At 38.6% G+C, this 18873-nt stretch overlaps 2 protein-coding genes and 1 pseudogene across 2 annotated transcripts; 1 reads left to right on the top strand and 2 right to left on the bottom strand.

Moving 5' to 3' along the window:
• The first annotated feature begins 5811 nt into the window (after positions 1-5811).
• On the top strand, positions 5812-9367 carry LOC126582211 (UPF0481 protein At3g47200-like; annotated as a pseudogene).
• On the bottom strand, positions 9337-12606 carry LOC126582212 (clathrin light chain 1). Its single transcript, XM_050246264.1, is given in 3 exon segments — positions 9337-10084; positions 10232-10385; positions 11313-12606. Coding segments are annotated over 3 exon segments (1095 nt in total). The 5' UTR covers positions 11696-12606; the 3' UTR covers positions 9337-9526.
• Positions 12607-17075: 4469 nt separating this feature from the next.
• Positions 17076-17714, bottom strand: LOC126633954 (uncharacterized). The gene is made up of 2 exons (XM_050304467.1): positions 17699-17714; positions 17076-17554 (listed from the first exon to the last, which is right to left on the bottom strand). The coding sequence occupies exons 1-2, from the start codon at positions 17712-17714 to the stop codon at positions 17076-17078; spliced, it is 495 nt and encodes a 164-aa protein (XP_050160424.1).
• Between the last annotated feature and the right edge of the window lie 1159 nt (positions 17715-18873).

The raw sequence follows: 18873 nt of genomic DNA on the forward strand, positions 1-18873 counted from the left end.
AATTCAGACCCCAAACTAAGAAGAAAAGGTACTGAACACAGATTCACAAATACAGAAATCAAATTAAACTAGATGTTATTAATCCCCTGAATCCCATGCATGCACATTGCACAACATTATTAAAACACGTTTAAAATCCAACTTAATCAAATAATTCATGTAATTGTGATATAAAGTTGTGGTTGTTGATAGGAGCATATTTATGCGACTTGGTTAGCTTGTTTTCTTGCATTTTCATAGTTAGTTTCTGTTTATTATAGTGATTTAAGCTATTTTCATGTGTTTGTAGGTCCAAATGACAAAGTTGGCAAGAAAGTGCATTTTGGAGCATTTTAGATCAATTTTGGGCTGGAATAGATAACTTACATATGGAGCACAAGAAATGGACGAATTTCAAGTTCAAGAGAGGCTAGGAATGTGCTAAAGAGTTGAAGAAATTAATTTAAGACATTGAAGATAAGGAATCAACTCAAAAGAATGAGACATTATCCAAACTGCCTTATCTTGTCCAAAACCTTATCCAGCCTTATCTTTTCTTATCCTATCCTAATCTTATCATACCTTAATTCCAGCTGTAAAGGGGGATTATTTTCAGACTTGGACACATAAAAATATGATTCTAGAAGCCTTATCTCCTTTCTTAAAAATTTAGCGCCTGGACCCTTTCTAGAATGTCTAGAATCTGTCGCAGGTTCTTAGTCCCTTTCCTCCTTGGTTTCTGCCAAACCCTAGTCCTTTTCCTTCAAGAATTGTGTCAAAATTTATCCTTCCTATCTCAGGATTTGTGCCGAGTTCCCTAGGTCTATATATACATATTTTCTGCTGCACAATTAAACCACCACCCCCCATATATTTCTACACCACCATACACCACATAGAAGAGAGCAATTGAGCGATTTTCAGAGAGTTCCAAAGGTGTGCTCCAACAAGGAAGGGAAGGAGGGAGAAACCTTTGTGCCGTGCCTGTGCCTAAGCTTTTGGGAGTGCTGGAGCGTCTCTGGGGTGTCTTCTATCCTTGTTTTAGTTTTACAATTATATTGATTTTCGTTGTCAATTTTTGCAAACATGTGGAACTAATTCCTTTTTAGTTAGAGTTGAATTCGAAGCTATGATTATATGTTTTATATGAATTGATTACATCCAGTTATTGTTTCTTGAGTCTTGAATGTGATTTGCTTATCTGAGTTATTATGTATGTTGATTGAGTATGCATACTTAATTTGCATGCATGAATTTGATGCTAGAGTATAAGGGAGTTTCACAAGTAGTGGAAGTCATTAGTCATGATTGTGTTAAGTAAATTCTAGGTAGGAGTATCATGCTTTTCATAGTTACGAATGCCTCGTCAATGCTTATGGTTTTCAAAGAACTTAATGACCTTTGATATGTATTTCTATCATGCTTTTCATAGTTAGGGAACTTGAGAAGGATAATTTGGTTGCGATGCGTATTCCATCCAATTCAATAAGTTAAGGAAAATCTAATGGTTAATTTGTGCTATCACGGTTAACTTGGGGTGTTGTCATTCATAGTCTAAAGGAATAATAACTGAAAATTGGTTTGTATGCATATGTCATGTGTGGAGAAGGACCCTCTAACTAGCCTTTCACCCTTTTCAATTCACCAAATTCGTTTTTATAAAGTGTTTTATGCAAAGTTTCTGTTTTAAGTTTTAAATTCATAAAAAACAATCCTCCTTTCATTAAGTCTTGTTAGTTGAGTCATAATCTGTTTTTTTTTTAATCTTTTGAGTCAAGTTAAGTTTATTTTTGTCAAAATCACTTGTTAGGTTTAGAATTGAGTCTTTTTTATTGTTTGTTGTTGTTTTGAGTGTTTTGAGTCAGTTTTGAGTCTATAGAGTCTAATTTAGTGTTTTTAAGTCTTATTTGTGTTGATTAGCATCCCTAGTTAATCCCCGGTTTACAACGATCCCTACTTACATCTTTACCACAATTGTCAACAATAGGATTTAATTTGTGTGTCAAGTTAATTTTCACATCAGTTGTGCATTTAGTGACTTGCTTATACTTGTGAATAGGATTTTATTAAGGTGTTGGACTCTTGTGATAATAGCTTGGAGCTTTGCTTTAGCTTTGGAATTTAGGTAGGGGAAATACGACAGACCTTTACGAAGATTGGCTTTATTAAATTAGGAAAACTAACGAAAAGGGTTTGAAAACTTTGAGTTTTAACAATAACGACAAAATAAAGGGTAAAGTGAATAGTACAAGGATTGACTTTTTAGTGTAAAAATATGGTTTTTCGTTAAAGTGAACAATACCAGGAGCTTTTCGCTAAAGTTCCCTATTAAATTTAGTGAAGTCTTATATTAATTTTGTTGATCTTACTGGTTGATTAATGTGATGTGGTGCTACTTGGATAAATGCTTCTCTTGAGTGTTTACTTGTTATTAGTTATGGAATTATTGATGAAGTGCTATTCGTTGAGAATATACTGTGACACATGTGAAAGATGAAATGACATTATTTGTGCATCAGTCATGTTGTGAGATCTGGTTGGAACTTGAGTGTTGAGATTAGAAATTTGAAAATAAGGATAGTTGGAAAGCATCTTTTGTGTAATTGAGCCAAACTCTTAGTACGTACCAAGTCTCAGGCAAGTCCACAGTGCACATTTACTCTTAATTTGGGTTTGGCGATGAAGGATTTTGACAAGACGGCTACCAAAAGGTGAAATTGGGATGATTGAATTACGGGGTTAGTTCGTATAATTAGTCGCTCGGGACCAAGTGGTATAAGTATAGAATGGACGTACAAGGTCTAGGTGTTTAGTTATACAAATTAACGGGTATAGACGAAGATTCTGCATTGTAAGTAATGATGAATTGATACCTAACTATACGATGCCATGACACTTAATTTAAGATTTGTCAATTTACTATGGTAAAGTTATGTCCCTACTGACATTTTGAAGCTCGTCTCTCTATTGTTATGTAGGTGTACAAACTAAGTGATCAAAAGGATAGACGAAATGAGATCGAATTAGATGTAAGGTTAGAATTTGTATTTATTTATTTTTAGCTTTGTAAATAATTCTTGATTCTTTTATAAGAGTAATTTTATTTCTCACCTCGTTTCAATTTCTATAGTTTCTCTTTATTTTATTTTTATTTTTTAGCTTGCGCACCGGATTCTAGTTTTTCCATCAACCTCAGGTCCGGGGCGTGACAACCCGCCTTGGCAAGTCTCAGCACCTTTCTTAATTTTCAAACGCCTGGAGATTAATCGACGCAGTCCAAGCGGCACTAGGCGGTGATTTTAGAACAGTGATGGTCACTCATAATTCGATCTTAGTTCAGCCATGAAGAAAAATGTATAAGAACAAAAGTTAAGTAACCACTATGGATGCAAATTTTGTACAAGACAAAACTGATGAAATCAAACCTGCAAAATAACAAACACCGTTAGCCTGATGGATGAACACCAAGAAAAATGGGAGGGTGTTCGCCAAGGGACCTTTGATGCTTAAGTCAGAAAGATAGATTGAGAGAAACTATAAACTAGAGAGAATTTTGGTATTAAGTGGCAATGATCGTTTTCTTGTTTGACTTGGCTACTTATAGACCTAACCATGGTAGGTAGCCGGGCAGGGAGGTTGCAAGCCATACTAGGTAGACCTTAACTTTTTGCTCGTGATGGAGCAAACTAGTCTATGCAGTCTTGCCAGCTAGTAGTTTTGAAGGTTCCTGTTAGTAAGAATGCATGCGCGATGGACACCCAAGGGGAGACTCTGAAAAGCCCACTTTCTATCACCATTGGGTCAAGTTTGGATCGGTGGTAGGAATATCATGAGCCCTAAGCACCTTTGATACGTTGATGGCCAAGGGCCTAATACTCACTTGGCAGACAGGTGCCACAGTCCCTCATGGAGGGCAAACAGGTGCCACGTTCTTTGGAGTGATTTGTGGTTTGCTCACGACAGCAAATGTAAAACTGTCATAGCGAGTATATAGTTCATATGTCATTCTTCTATTGGATGTGGTTAAATTATGTCTCCACAATATCCTACCGATGAATTAACATCAAACGGCTAGTGGTCACAATTTTCTTGGACTATGAGTCTAGAAGAATGTGACTATGAGTCTAGAAGAATGTGACTCCTCTCTATGTTTTAAATATGTACTTTTTATAGAACGTTGCCAAGTCGAGAACATATTTGTAAGAAACAAAAATGCTTTAGCTAAGAGCAGGGATGGAGACAAAAACATTTTAAGCGAGATCAACTTTTTAACAATTGATAAGATAGAAAATTCAACATGTTATGGTATACACAAAAATTTAAGATATTTATTCACAATATTCTCTCCTTGAGTCAATTTTCATGTATTAAAGCATGCATAAGCAAATTTTAGTCATATGCCCTGCCCAGACTCTCTTTTTGTGCTGTATTGGTGTTGACTGTTGAATGAAATATATATCCTCCATTGCTCTCAAAAAAGGGTATATATATGCATAAGATTAAAGTTCAATCTCGACCTACTAACTGAATCGAAAATGCTCCACAGAACGTTTCATTTACTATATATTCGTTGTGTAAAAAGCACTCACAAAATGGCAAGGTTTATATACCTTTACGCCAGATAGACTATCTCGTCCATGGCACTTTGAATTTATTTTCTGGTTTTCTAATTTCTCTAAATAGTTTAAAGGAGTAAAACCAATATTTTCAAGTGTTGTTTTAAGGGTGAGTTGAGCAGTACTGGGAGTGACTAGAAGCTCCCAGCTTTAAAAGTCATCGCAGTTCATCTTAACAAAGAAAATTAAAGAAAACTCTAATATATTCTATGGTTAATTTGCAAGCAATCAAAAGAACCATTTAAAACTTTGGTAACAGGTATTGAAGAAAATTAAGGTTCTACCATAAAACCGACAATATGAAGAGTAGATTAATTACTTATAAGCACATGCAAGATCTCTCTATCCATCAATATAGAATGGAGTAATTAGGTTTTCATCCTTATTTTTACTACTATTGATTAAAACCTTATTACTTTTCAATTTTGGATCAAGGTCCTTTGTATTAATAATATCATTAATTATTTCAATAATAAAATATTTTTTATTTCTAAACATATTCATTTAATATTAAAAATGTTACAATTAGTATATTTATATTTATGGCTAAATTTTTTATCATATATTTTTATTTTTAGTTTGTACCCATTTTTAATTTGCAACCCTTTTTTAATTTGTACCAATTTTCCTTTCAGTTTTAATTTGTACCCATATATTAATTTCTTTTTGTGCCCATATTTTTTAAAGTTTTATTTGTATTGTACCCATATTTTTTTATTTATTTGTACCCATTTTTATTTTTGCTAAATGTACCCATTTTGAAGAATGTACCCATGTTTTGATACAATAATTTTTTGGTTATTTTTTATGAATGTACCCATGTTTACACACACACACACACACACACACAATAGTATATTTATATTTTAATATTTTTAATCCCACAAATTATGGTTTTTTATTTAAAATCTCATTACTATAAACAACCATAAATTTTAATTTTTAATTTAAAAAATATAGTAACGTACATAGAAATAAATTATCAATTAATTTCAGGGACTTGGATCAAAAATTGAAAACCAACAAGGTTTCAGTCAAAGACTGTTCATAACTAGGGACTGCATCCAAAGTCTCCCATATAGAATTTATTCTCAACACATATAGTCGGACAAATTAGCAATTGAATAAAGCAAAGGAAATAGACTTGAGCAAGGTAAGTATAAATGTCTAATTCCTAAAGTTGCTTAATTAATTCCATTCGGAATATATCTGTGTGTGTGTGTGTGTGTGTGTGTGTGTAAGGTTTCAATAACATATAACACAATCTCTGGATGCTGCTTTGTGTGTGTGTGTGTGTGTGTGTGTGTAAGGTTCCAATAACATATAACACAATCTCTGGATGCTGTATTTTGTGCGTGTGTATGTAAGGTTCCAACAACATATAACACAATCTTTGGATGCTGCATCAAAGCTGGATCATTCTGCAGGTGAGTTTCTCCTACCAACTGCGTACAAATTTTAGATTGAAATTTCTGCTGTTTTTATTTTTTTATTTAAGTTATTTAGAGATAGGCTCTTACCACTCTTATTTCTTTAGCCAATCTCTGGATGCTGCATCAAAGCTGGATCATCCTGCACGGGAATTTCTCCTACCAACTGCATACAAATTTTAGATTGAAATTTCTGCTGTTTCTATTTTTTATTTAAGTTACTTAGAGATAGGCTCTTACCACTCTTTTTTCTTTAGCATAAGCCCACTCTTATTAAATCATTCAAATAAAACCCAAATCATTAAGATGCCATGTAGACAAATAAGTGACCTATTATTACAAATTTTTTTACAGCTTACGTAACATAACCCTAATTATGTCAAACAAATCTAATTACTCACCCTAATTATGAAAATAAATGGCTCATTATTACAAAATTATTGACCCATGGTTTTCGTCACCGTTTAGTTTTTTTTTCTTTTTTTTTTTGAACATATTATATATACTAAGGGAGGAGGTGAGCTTAACCTCACAATAAGCTAACAATAATGTGGTTCAAATTCACCTTTACGAGAATTAAACCTAAAATCTCTTACTTACAAGTAAAGATGAATACCACTATACCGTAGTGTACTAAATGGCCTCACTGTTTAGTTTTATACTTGTCTAAAAATCATATATTTTCTGAATAAGTTGTATAACAAATGTAGATTCTAAGTTATAAACTGAAGGTCAAAATGTCATTAGGGGCATTTTAGCCAGCATCCGAAAATACATATTGGATGAAGTCAAACTTAATTAATGAATTTGCTTAGTTTGAGCCTAGTCATTGTGTTTTTGTTAGAACAAATATGAGTGATTTGATATAGACGCCTCGTTTTTCAATTTCGTTGATTAAACATATGTTTCTTTTAAGAGTTTGATTAAACATTTTTCTTACAAATTTAGTGACTAATTTCATTTTATTAGAGGTTCAGTTTTACACTTTATTTTTATATACAATTTTTCATGAAATTGTATGCTACCACGTTAAAAAAAATTCTTGTTATACTTTCATTTTCCTTTTTCTTGTCCTATTATTCGTTTACCTATGCATTTTTTTAGTTATATGCATCTCTCATTGTGGCAATTTTAGATTTTTTTTTATTATTTATTATAATATTTATTTTATTGAATTAAATAGAATGTTCAAAACTCATTGTCACATACATAAACATAGTAAATGTACGTTTGGTTGTATGATCATTTGATTATATTGGTAGGTTTGATTACTTATACTATGGTTACATTTGGTTTTTTGGTACATTTTGTTTCTTGTTATATTTAGAATCTAAACGTATCAAAAGTCGATACTTTTATTTTCAAATGTACGATAAGTTTTAAATACATTTTTTTGTATAATTATACGTAAAATTTAACAAATTAATGTTCTTGTTGTAGGCCTATTTTACTGAACAATTATAAGGGACACAGAGAACAAGCGGCAGGTGGCAGGTGGCAGGTGGCAGGCGGCACAGAGGGAGAGAAGGGAAAGATGTAATTGTGAGGTGTGCTTTATATAAAAAAAAAATTAAATTTCAAGGAGTAAAGTCATATTTTCAATTTTTATTATGGTAATAAATTTTTTGTAAGGTTCCACTAATAAATTTGGTAATTCAATTAATGGATTGACATCATTTGTAATTTTTGTTCTTGTTAATATATAATACAAACTAGAGTAAGCGAGTCGCATTTGAAGTTGAAAAGAGTTGACGATGACAGACTCAGCCGGTGAGAGCAACACAAAAGCTGATGACTCCGTAATTCAGAGAAGTGAGAGAGAAATAAGTCATGTGGGTAACCAAAGTTGGAGCGGAAACGAAGAAATTGAAGACGAATTAGCGTCCTCGATTGAAAAAAAGCTTCCCAAGAAATCAACAGAGCCAGTTCATACTTGCGTATTTAGAGTCCCTACTAAACATTTCAGGGAGAATGAAAATGCTTTTTCCCCACAAGTGGTTTCAATCGGCCGTATCACCACCAAAGAATAAAGTTTCAAGGCATGGAACAAACTAAGCTACGGTATTTGCGTTCCCTCCTCGACCGCAAACCAACTCCAGATACCAGTCTGGGGAAGTTTGTCAAAGAAATTAGAAGCAGAGAAGAGTTTCTTCGCAACTGCTATGACGAAAAGTTTGATCTGAGCAGCGATAATTTTGTAGAAATGATGGTGGTCGATGGTTGCTATATTTTAGAACTTCTCCGCAGGCCAAGTTTCCGTGTGCCAGGGTGGTTCTCCACATTTAAAAACGACTTGTTGCTGCTTGAAAACCAGCTTCCGTGGCAAGTTCTCGACTGTTTATTCAACCTCACAAAAACATCACAAGAGGTTTCTCTATATCAACTTACTAAGGGCCTTTCCGGAATGAAGCATAATCCCTTGGAGAAATGTGTCATGAAAAATTTACTTGACGCAGTAAGAAATTCGCTTGTTGGATCATTGCTGAACACAAGGTCTTATGATGTAGATTGGACTCCTATTCCCTCAGTGACACTTCTCGAGGAAATTGGAGTCAAATTTCAAAGTGCATCCAATGAGAGAGATCTGTCGGACATAACCTTCAACTTGGAAAATGGAGTGATGGAAATTCCATATGTGATGATTCGATCCAACACAGAATCCCTGTTCAGAAACCTCATAGCCTACGAACAGTGTCTGGACAACTTTGACAAATGTCCCATTTTGTCTTACGCCATGCTATTGAATCAGCTTATCAAGTCTGCCAAAGATTTAGACTCTCTCATTCAGAAAGGAATTATAGACACCGAGTTGAGCGAGGAGGACACTGTTTGTTTCTTCAATAGGCTTCGCTATAGCACTGAACGCATAAATTTCTTTTACTCTTCCCTCGCCCGGCAAGTGAATGAATGTTACCATCGTCGCTGGCTAAGGCGTTGGCTTGCAAGGATCAAAAGGGATTATCTATACAATCCGAAGTCAATCTTGTCACTTTTCTCAAATGCGGTCATCCTTGCTCTCATTCTTACCGTCCTGCAGACTGTATATGGTATTCTCGCCTACTACAAACCGAATTAGTAACCTTCCGATTGGTCAATGTTCACCCAAGCACCTAAAAACAAACAAAGGCTTCTGTGACTGCAGGCAAAGTTACGAAATAATGAAACTCTTTGAGTTTGTATTTATTTGCTTATTTTTCTTGTAAAATAAAGCAGTGATGTAATTGATAGTTTGATAATTATTGTAAGGACAAAATTGGTTCTTACTCCATGAATTGTGTGTAAACGAAAGAGCATGTGTAATTTCAAAAGGCTAAAGTATAAATGTGAAAACATTGAATTCAATAGAGGTGGTTTTGCTCACAAACTAAGACTACGAAACCCTCGAGCAAGTTAGGCTGCAGACTCTGGATCATCGACAAATGATTGTGTTTATTCTTCGTAGGCAGCTTCTAAGCAGCAGACTCAAATATAATGTAAAGAATAAAAAAACATGAAGGGTCATTACTCGGTAGGATCTGGTGTTGTTTCCGAATGTTGCTCACCCTCTGGTTGAGCAGGAGCCTCTGGTTTTGATAAGTCGGGAGTACCATTCGCAGCAACGTCTTTGGCAGGTGAAACAGGTGCGCTTGCACCTGCAGCTCCAGCTGCGGTTGGTGAATTAGTTTTTCCATTCTTCGCATCCTTTCCTTCCTTTGCTTCCTTTGCGTCTTTTCCTCCTTCCTTGGCATCCTTTGCATCATTTCCTCCCTTTGCATCTTTTACATCCTTTGCATCATTTCCTCCCTTTGCATCCTTGACATCTTTGGCAGGTGGGGACGGCATCATGTATGGTGGAGGGTTCTGTTTCAGCTTCAGGAAAATCTGCCGCATCCTTGAAAGATCAGTCGGTTTACCAGGTTTTGGGCCCTGGATGACAACGATTGAGGGCTTCTTGTCAGGATCTTTCTTCCCTCTCTTCTTCTCAATATTAGGAACCTCGCGAGGAATCAGCTCTGCTATTGCTTTCCAGTAATGTTTGTCAGCTTCTTTGTGGAACTTCTCTTGGTTGGCCAGGTACAGCTGCACAGAAATTCAAATTCACATCTTAGTTATGAAGCACTGATGGTGGTCGTAGATGCATGTACAAGCGAGCAAGGGAGAGGGAGGGAGGGTGAGAGAATTAGGATTACGGAGGAGGTCGAAGATGATGGGTTTTAGAATTACTACCTTCTCCCTTTCTCTGTTGTGAGCTTTGTTAGTTTCACAATTGAGCTTCCGCTTCTCATAGAAGGCCGGCTTAAATTCGTCAGCTTCCTAAATAATCTGGTTCCACATCTTCCTCTCTCTGTTTTCCTTTTCCTCTAGATGGATGACATTTAGACTGCATGCGTTGACGCAAAAAGGTCAAATCAAAATATTTCAATGCGTTAATCAGTGCAGATGAAAACAATTGAAAAGAAAGCAAGGCATAATTTTAGTAGACTCATTTCTTTTAGTTAACCTGCTAACAACTAAAACCAATAATGCAGGGACCTAGGATTTCACCATGTTTCAGGCTCTCGGCCAACCATACAAGGAACTCCAATGTCTGTTAACTAAAAAGGTACGTTGCTTACCGTACTACAATGGAATGGAATCTGGGAAAAGCTAGTGCTTCGAACCCCATATTCCCAAGGGAAACAATATAAGTAGTTAACACGGAATCCATTGGCAATTCAACACATCTAGTTTCTATCCAGTGAACCAGAAGTGAATCCTAGGTTCCTTTTAAAGACTAGAGGAGTCATTGCAATCCATCTTATATGGCGGTCTGTGACTTGCCATTCATTCCCATAGCAACGATCGGAATCAGCTTAACGAAAAAATTCAACAACTTATGCAAGGATTCAGTCAAGATCAAAGCTCAGTTTAAAGTTCCCAACAATCAACGAGTTGATCATACCCTTCTTTGAACCGTACGAGCACGTCCTCTCTCCCCATTTCAAATTTACACCCACACAATACTCAGACAGAGTAAATGCGGTTTACAGGCATAACCCAATTATCAAACACAAGGACAAATCCCAACGTCATTAATTCAGACCCCAAACTAAGAACAAAAGGTAATGAGCACAGAATCACAGATACAGAAATCAAATTAAACTAGATGTTATTAAGCCCCTGAATCCCATGCATGCACATTGCACAACATTATTAATCTTTAAACACATTTTAAATACAACCTAATCAAATAGTTAATTTCATCGTGTCATAATTAGCAGAAGTTTTGCTTATGAATTCAAGCCAACAAATTAGGATCTGAGCTCACCGACGCCACTCACGGCGAGCAAAGCCTTCCTCTCGCATCTCCTCCGGCGGAGGCAGCACCGGCTCACTAGAGGCGAAAATGTCCCCGTCATCACCATCGCCGCCACTGCCTACGCCATTGTCCTCGGGCACCGCCGAATCAAAAGGTGACACGAATTCCGGGTTAGGAGTGGAAACGCCGAAGCCGTATACCTCGGGGGACTGCTGCTGCTGATTAACGTTGGCGCTGTTGTCACCACCGGGGAGAACGACGTCGTCCTGGAAACCAGAGTGGAGAGGAGGGGGAGGGTCGACGGCGGAGGAGGAGAAGTCGTCGTCGTCGTGGGTAGCGGTGTTGAAGGAGGAGTCGTAATTTTGGGAAGGGAGGCCGGGGTCGTAGCCCATGTAGGCATCGTCGTCGAAGGGCTGGGCGGTGGGGGTCGTGGGATTCGTCGGCGTTGGGAAAGGAGTCGAGGGACGACATGGTTGGTAGGGGAAACTAGTTAGATTAAAATGAGGATTAAAGAGAGTTAATTAATTGGAGTTATGGCCTTAATCTTGTTTTGATTAAGTGAGATCGGCGTGTTCGGATCGAGAGACAGTGCGTGGCCGTGGATGACCATCTCTCTCTGAATGACTGCTACGTGCGAGGGAAGTAACCATAATTGTTGGTGCAATACTGGTCTGTATTTATATTGCATGATAATTTAAATCGTCTGTGTTCTAATATTGGTGAGGTGAGAAATCAGACATAAGGCTAATTTTCTCTCTCTCTCTCTCTCTCTCTCTCTCTCTGAGAGTCCATTCTTACTGCTGTGTGTGTCTCTAATCTTGCCAAAATCCAGAGCCGCAGTCCCTAGCTATTGCTGGGGGCGTGGAAGTCCCTTCCTCCTCCCCTTTGTCTCCTCTTTTCTTCCCTGATTTTGCTTTCTCCCTCTGCTCCTCACCCCGATTTGGATTGTCCCTCACACCCCCACGACGTTCGTCTTCTTTGACCATCTCCGCTTCGATCGGCAGTCACGGTTTACCGCGATGTGTTGCGGCTACCCGGGAGAGTGTGTAGTGTTCTGGTGTTCTCACTAGATCGGGTGTTCACCACACCACCACTTTCCCACTGTTTGCTGCCATTGTTGGCAGCGTTGCTCAGGTCTTGCCACGGGCTTCTTCCCCTTTGGGGCTTGTTTCTTCCTTTGTGGCTGAGCTCGAACAGGTGCTTGCGTGAGAATGATGCGGTTGGATAGGCGTTTGTCAGTTGGAGGCATGCAGGCTGGCTTCTAGTGTTGGTTCACTGTAGCAGAGGCGGTGCAAGCAAAAGGCTAGGGTTTCTTTTGATCTTTTGGGCTCTTTTTTCTTTCACTTTGTTGGTCCGTTTGCGCTTGTATTTAGTTATCTTTGGGCTTTGGTTTGGGTCCATTTTTGCTTTGTGTTAATCTTGTAATTGGGCCTCTTGTGGGTACTTTGTTGACTTTTGCCTTGAAATACTATTTCCAGTTTACCAAAAAAAGAAAAAAACAATTTAAATCGTCTGTTTTAAAGTGAGTCTATAAAAGATTATTTTTGTAAAAAGATAATTAAACCTGAAAGGTCTCCAATGTATGCACATATCACCATTTGTGATAATGTATTTTTATCGAATAAAATCAATTATCGAAATCGTTTTATTTAATAATCATTAGTTGAAGATCACTCTGAAAAAATAGAGGGTAATGCTAGGTAGACTAAAACTTTAAAGCAAATTTTATGAACTAAATCATGTGGTTGTTAATGATTGGATTATTACTTAAATGCTGATGAACGTGCAAATTTTCTGTTGGTGACACATCATTTGGCTTGCAAATTTGGTTTAAATATTCAAATTGGAGATCGTTTGGTCATCTAAATGTATCAAATAAATGGACAGTTCATCATGAACATGTTGCTTAGTATCTATATTGTCGATTTGTTCTATACATTTTAATGACTAAATGATTCCGATTAAAATGATTTTTTGTATGGATGATCTTTAAATGAAGATTAAGAAATTGAACACTTCAAATTATGAAATTTATACGATCAAGATACGTTATTCACAAAGGAGAATGAGCTCATCCCCAAACATAGGAATGCAAGTATTATCTAATCTGAAATCGTTTAGTTTAGATGGTTATCCAATAAACACATAAATCATATATCTTACTTACATTGTGATCGGAACATGGAGTGGTACACCACGTATCACTAGTCATTTGCACGCTATTGTTTGCTAACTCCTATTTTGGTCTTGCAGCCCAAGACAACACTGAAGGAGTGGATGTTAGGCTAGAAGAAGAAGGTACAGATGCTTTGGTTCTTCAAGAGGTTGCTGCTGAGGTAGCAAGGCAGGAAGTAGGGTCTAGTCGAGTTGTTGGGGACGCTGGAGACATTTCCGAGCTCTTCAGCGATTCAAAGGTTGAAGCTGGACCTGAAATGGAGACAAGGGCTTCTCGGCAAGCAGGGGCGACTGTTGTAGAATATTCGGAATCTGAGCCCGAGGAGGGGCCTTAAGCTCAACTAGCTTTGCCTGGCCCGATAGGTATTCCTACTAAGAAGAGGACCAGAGCTCAAACTTCTCAGGCCTCAAAACTTCCTCTGCCCATCCAGTAAATGGGCAGAAAGAAACAGAAGTCCTCTAGTAAGTAACTTATTCTTAGTTTGCCTTTCTTTGATTTTTCTGATTTCCAAGCTAATTTTCCCCTTTTATTGGTAATCAGGGCCTCTAACTGCTAAGAAGCATGCCCCCATCTCCAAAGATGGGCAATCAGGCAGAGAAGTCTAGTAAGAGGATAAGGAAGTCCTTGCCAAGATCATCGAGGAATTGAAGGTATAACTTTCAATCTTAGAGTACTAGGTTAATTTTGAAATTTTCTTCCCTTAACACTTTAGCTGATTCTCTATTGCTTTCTTGAAATAGAACACCAGAGCAGAGGGGACCTTTCAGCTCGAGCCTTATTCTCCTCTTGCTCGATCAGTGTGCTTTCCTCCTTCTCGGGCCAAGCCCTCAGAGGTATACTTTTTTCTCATTCCTGGTTAATTTTGTGATTTTGTAAGTTTCAAAAGTTAATGTTCATTTCTGTTCTTTTTTAGGCAAAAGGTGGTGCTTCTACGCCTCAAGTCGGGCAAACCTCACCCTCTACCTTTTCCATTCCTTTTCTCGCCATGGTGTTGACTCTCACTTCCCAGTTTAATCCAACAACTAGGGAGTTGTTGCATTGCGTGGAGGATGATAGTACCTCAGTAAATTTGTTTCTTTTTTCCATGAAACCTTCTGAATTTTCTTCTAAGTCTTTCCTTGACTTATAATTTGTTCTGCCCTTTTCTAGTCTTCTCCAGTGCATAAGGACACCAACCAACTACTGCTAGCTTTTAGGGAGCCAATAGTCCCTAAGATACCTATGGTCTCAAAGGTGACTAGCTCGAGGGCTCCTCAAGCTCATTTTCAGGCCAGCCCGCCTGCTTCTCCCAAGGCAGCTACAACCACAGAGGCCTTTCAACCTAAAGCTCAAAGGTCAGCTCAGGTATACAAGTCTTTACACTTCTGCGCTTTCTTTGGTTTAAGTATAAACTACTCATTCTTTTCTCTGTTTACAATAGGCTTCTGGCGAGGGCTCATGCAAGTCTCCTCGGCCTGTAGCGCGCAAGGTGGTCCTCCCTCGACCTCCCAAAGCCTCTAGGTCACAGGGATCTACATCCATCGGCCTAAGAAGACTGATGCCACTGCCGTATCCTCTTTTGGGTCTCTTCCTTCCATTTCAACTGAAGCTGATTCCGTCGCTGCTGCCTTCGGGGGTGTTGGGGTAGTGCCCCCTCTTTTTGCCTCCATTCCCACCACGGCCTCATTGCCTGAACTAGTCAGAGAGTTCGGTCAAATAAAGACCAAGCTGAGGTCTTCAAGGTGCCTTTTTGAGCCTCAACATCTCCAGAATCTGCGCCGAGTCTTCAAGGAGTGGATGCAAATGGACTTCATGACTTCCTTCAGCCTTAAGGCACTTCAAAAAGCTGAGAAGGCTCTGATTGAGTTGTATAAGGCTCAACAGATGTCGAAGGTTCAATATGAGTTATTTCTCTCATTCTTCGAGAACTTGAGGGCTCTGAAGGATCAATACTTTCGGGCAGAGAGGCAAGCAAATTGAGTGAAGTGCTATAAGGAGAAGCACCTCAGGACTTCAACTTCTCTGCAGCAACTTGTGAATGAGGGCTCGGCCATGGAGGATCGCATTATGGTGGTTGCTACCGAGATCCAGAAGTTGGAGGAGCAGCTCTTTGCTTTGAAGGCCGAGCAAATGACCCTTTCGAGCAAGCTTTACTAGAAAATCAAAGAGGTAAAGAGGGTTAACCAAGAGGTGGAGAACTCTGAGGCCCAACTAGCCAACAACAACATTGCCCTAGAGGAGCCATGCTGAATTTTCGCCATCATGCATACTTATCACTCTTGGATAACTGCATTAGCTAGGGATGTAACTTTGTTAAACTAGGAACTTTTGTAACCTTTTCCATTATGAATGAAAGATCCTCTTTGTTTTACTTTGACTTGTTTATTTATATCTAATTGTCTCAAAAAGGTCCAACACCTCTTCCAATGTTAATACTTTACTAATGTAACAGTCTCTAACATCCCACAAAGTTGGGTGATATCTTTTTAAAAACTTAGCACTAACTGGATGTCTTTGCAAGCTTCCCTCTAAATCCGCCAAGTAGTAGCCTCATTTATCTAACACTTTATTGATGATAAAAGGGTCTTCCCAAGTGGGACTCCACTTCCCAAAACCTCTAACTTGAGCTCTCAAGGGTAGAACTGCCTTCCAGACGAACTCTCATTCCTTGAAAGTTTTCAATTTCACTTTCTTGTTATAAGCTCGAGCAACAACTCACTTCCCCTCTTGGATCTTGTTTAGAGCTTTAATTCGGGCCATATCCAAATCTTTAATCCCTTGACACATGGAATGGATATATTCCTCACTATGCAGACTAAACTGGTTTTGAAGTCTTATAAAACTTACACTGATTTCCATAGGGAGCACATCATTTTGCCCGAAGGCAAGGCATAAGGGGTGGTCCTAGTTCCTACTCTCTTTAAGGTTCTATAAGCCCAAAGAGTATCTCCTAACTTCTCATGCCATCTCTCTGGACTATCTGCCACAATTCTCTTAATAATATTCACCAAGATCTTATTGCTAGCTTCTACTTGACCATTTGATCGAGGATAATAAGGACTAGACTCGATCATCTTTATCTTGAACTTGTTTGCAAATTCCTCCACTTTTTTCGAGGTAAAAGATGGCCCTCAATCTATTATAATTATCTCGATCACGTCATATCTGTGTAAGATCTTCGTTTCAATGAATTTCTTCATAGCAACTGAAGTGATAGTCTTCACAGCTGAAGCTTATACCCACTTGGTAAAGTACTTAGTTGCCACAATTATGAAGGTGTGTCCCTTGCTGGAAGCTGGGTAAATTTGCCTGATGAAGTCCATTGCCTATCCTTTGAAAGGCCAAGGCTTCATTACTAGATTCAAGGGTACTGAGGGTATGTGTTGGAGAGGTCCATGTTTTTGACATTCTTCACAACCTTTGGCATAAGCTTTATAATCTTTTTCCATGTCGGGCCAAAAGTAACCATACCTTCACAACAACCACCTCATTTTGGTTCCAGCTTGATGTGCTCCACCGATGCCTTCATGCACTTCAGCCATTACCTTAATTGACTCTTCCAAGCCTAAGTATTTCAACACAAGCTCATCTGGAGTCTTTCTTAGCAAGGTTTTGTCCTACATCACAAACTTAGTTGCTTGATGCCTGATCTTTTTATTTGTAGGAGAAGAAGGGTCTTTCAAGTACTGAGTGATGAGTGATCTCCAGTTTTCTATCTCAGCCTTGGTCATTCTATCTAGGCTGAACCCTCTCTCAAAGATAGAAAGTAGATTTCTTCTTTGTATCTCCACATTCACTTCGAACTTTCTTTCCTGAATCTGTGCTCTAGAGGCCAACTGTGCCATCTCATTGGCAATTAAATTTGCTTCTCTGGGAACATGATTAATTGATACTTCAATACCCCAATAACTCAACAATAGAGTGGCTACCAAATAATAACCTGCCATTATGATATGTCTGCACTTGTTGTCTCCATTCAACTGATTAATCACCAACTCTGAATCATCAAACACTTCAACTTCAGTTGCCCCCAACTCCATCAGGATTTCCAACTCGATTATCAATGCCTCGTACTCTGCCCTATTGTTGGTAGTATCTTGATAATCCAAAAGGAATGAATAACAATGTTGAATTTCCTTTGGATCAATGATGACTATTCTAGCTCTGGCAGCATGTTAGTGCATGACCCATCAAAATAGAACCTCCAAGGAGTCATCCATAGACTGGTTATTCTCCTTACTTCTTGCTGAATCCATTATTCCTTGCCCAAGTGATCTTTACTTGGTGGAATCCAAAGGCTGGCCACTTCCAGAGTTCCTGGGATGTTGACAAGTTCTTATTGGGATTCTTGGTGCTCGGATAAAAAGTCTGCAATTGCCTGCCTTTTTATTGCCCTTTGGGGCACATACTGGAAACTGAACTCTTACAGTGCTAGAATCCGCCGTAGCACAATATTGTCCGCTTTGGACCCCGACCACGCCTTCACGGTTTTGTTTCTGGGAACTCTCATGAGAACTTCCTAGTGGGTCACTCATCTTGGGAATGCTCTCGCGCGAACTCGCTTAACTTCGGAGTTCCAATGGAACCCGAAGCCAGTGAGCTCCTAAAAAGCCTCGTGCTAGGTAGAGATGGGAATATACAAATAAGGCTTACAAGATCTATTTCCTTGGGCGATGTGGGATGTTACAATCCATCCCCTTTAGGGGCTCGACATCCTCATCGGCATACTTCCCCCAAAGGATTGGCTTTGATACCAAATTGTCACATCCTGGCCCGAGCCCTGACCACATCCCGGGCTCGACTCCGCCGTAGCACGATATTATCTGCTTTGGGCCCCGACCACGCCATCAAGATTTTGTTTCTGGGAACTCTCACTAGAACTTCCTGGTGGGTCACCCATCCTGGGAATGCTCTCGCGCGAACTCGCTTAACTTCGGAGTTTCGATGGAACTCGAAGCCAGTGAGCTTCCAAAAGGCCTCATGCTAGGTAGATATAGGAATATACATATAAGGCTTACATGATCCACTTCCCTGGGCGATGTAGGATGTTACACTACAAGCAGTGGAAGAGTGACCTGCACCAATATTTCCAGCAATATGATGATCAGTTGGTCGCTTTCGAGGAGGGTTGTCTGAAGGAGTTGGAGAACCGACAAGATAGTTGGGTTTGGCTTTGCGGTCATTTTCAGGAGCTGGGCTATGTGGTGCGTTTTTAATTATGATTTCTTTCATTTTACTTTTTTTAATTTTTACTAATGTTTATTATTATTTTTTAAATTTTCTTTAAGTATTACAACTAATACGTTTATTTTTTGTATAACAGAAGAAGGCGAAGGCGAACAAGATTAATCGGGAGAAGAAGACTCTTCTCCACCATTCGAGTTCGAGGCCTTTCTCCTATAGGATGAAGGCACG

The sequence above is a fragment of the Malus sylvestris genome, chromosome 9 (genome assembly GCF_916048215.2).
Source record: "Malus sylvestris chromosome 9, drMalSylv7.2, whole genome shotgun sequence".
NCBI lineage: Eukaryota > Viridiplantae > Streptophyta > Magnoliopsida > Rosales > Rosaceae > Malus > Malus sylvestris.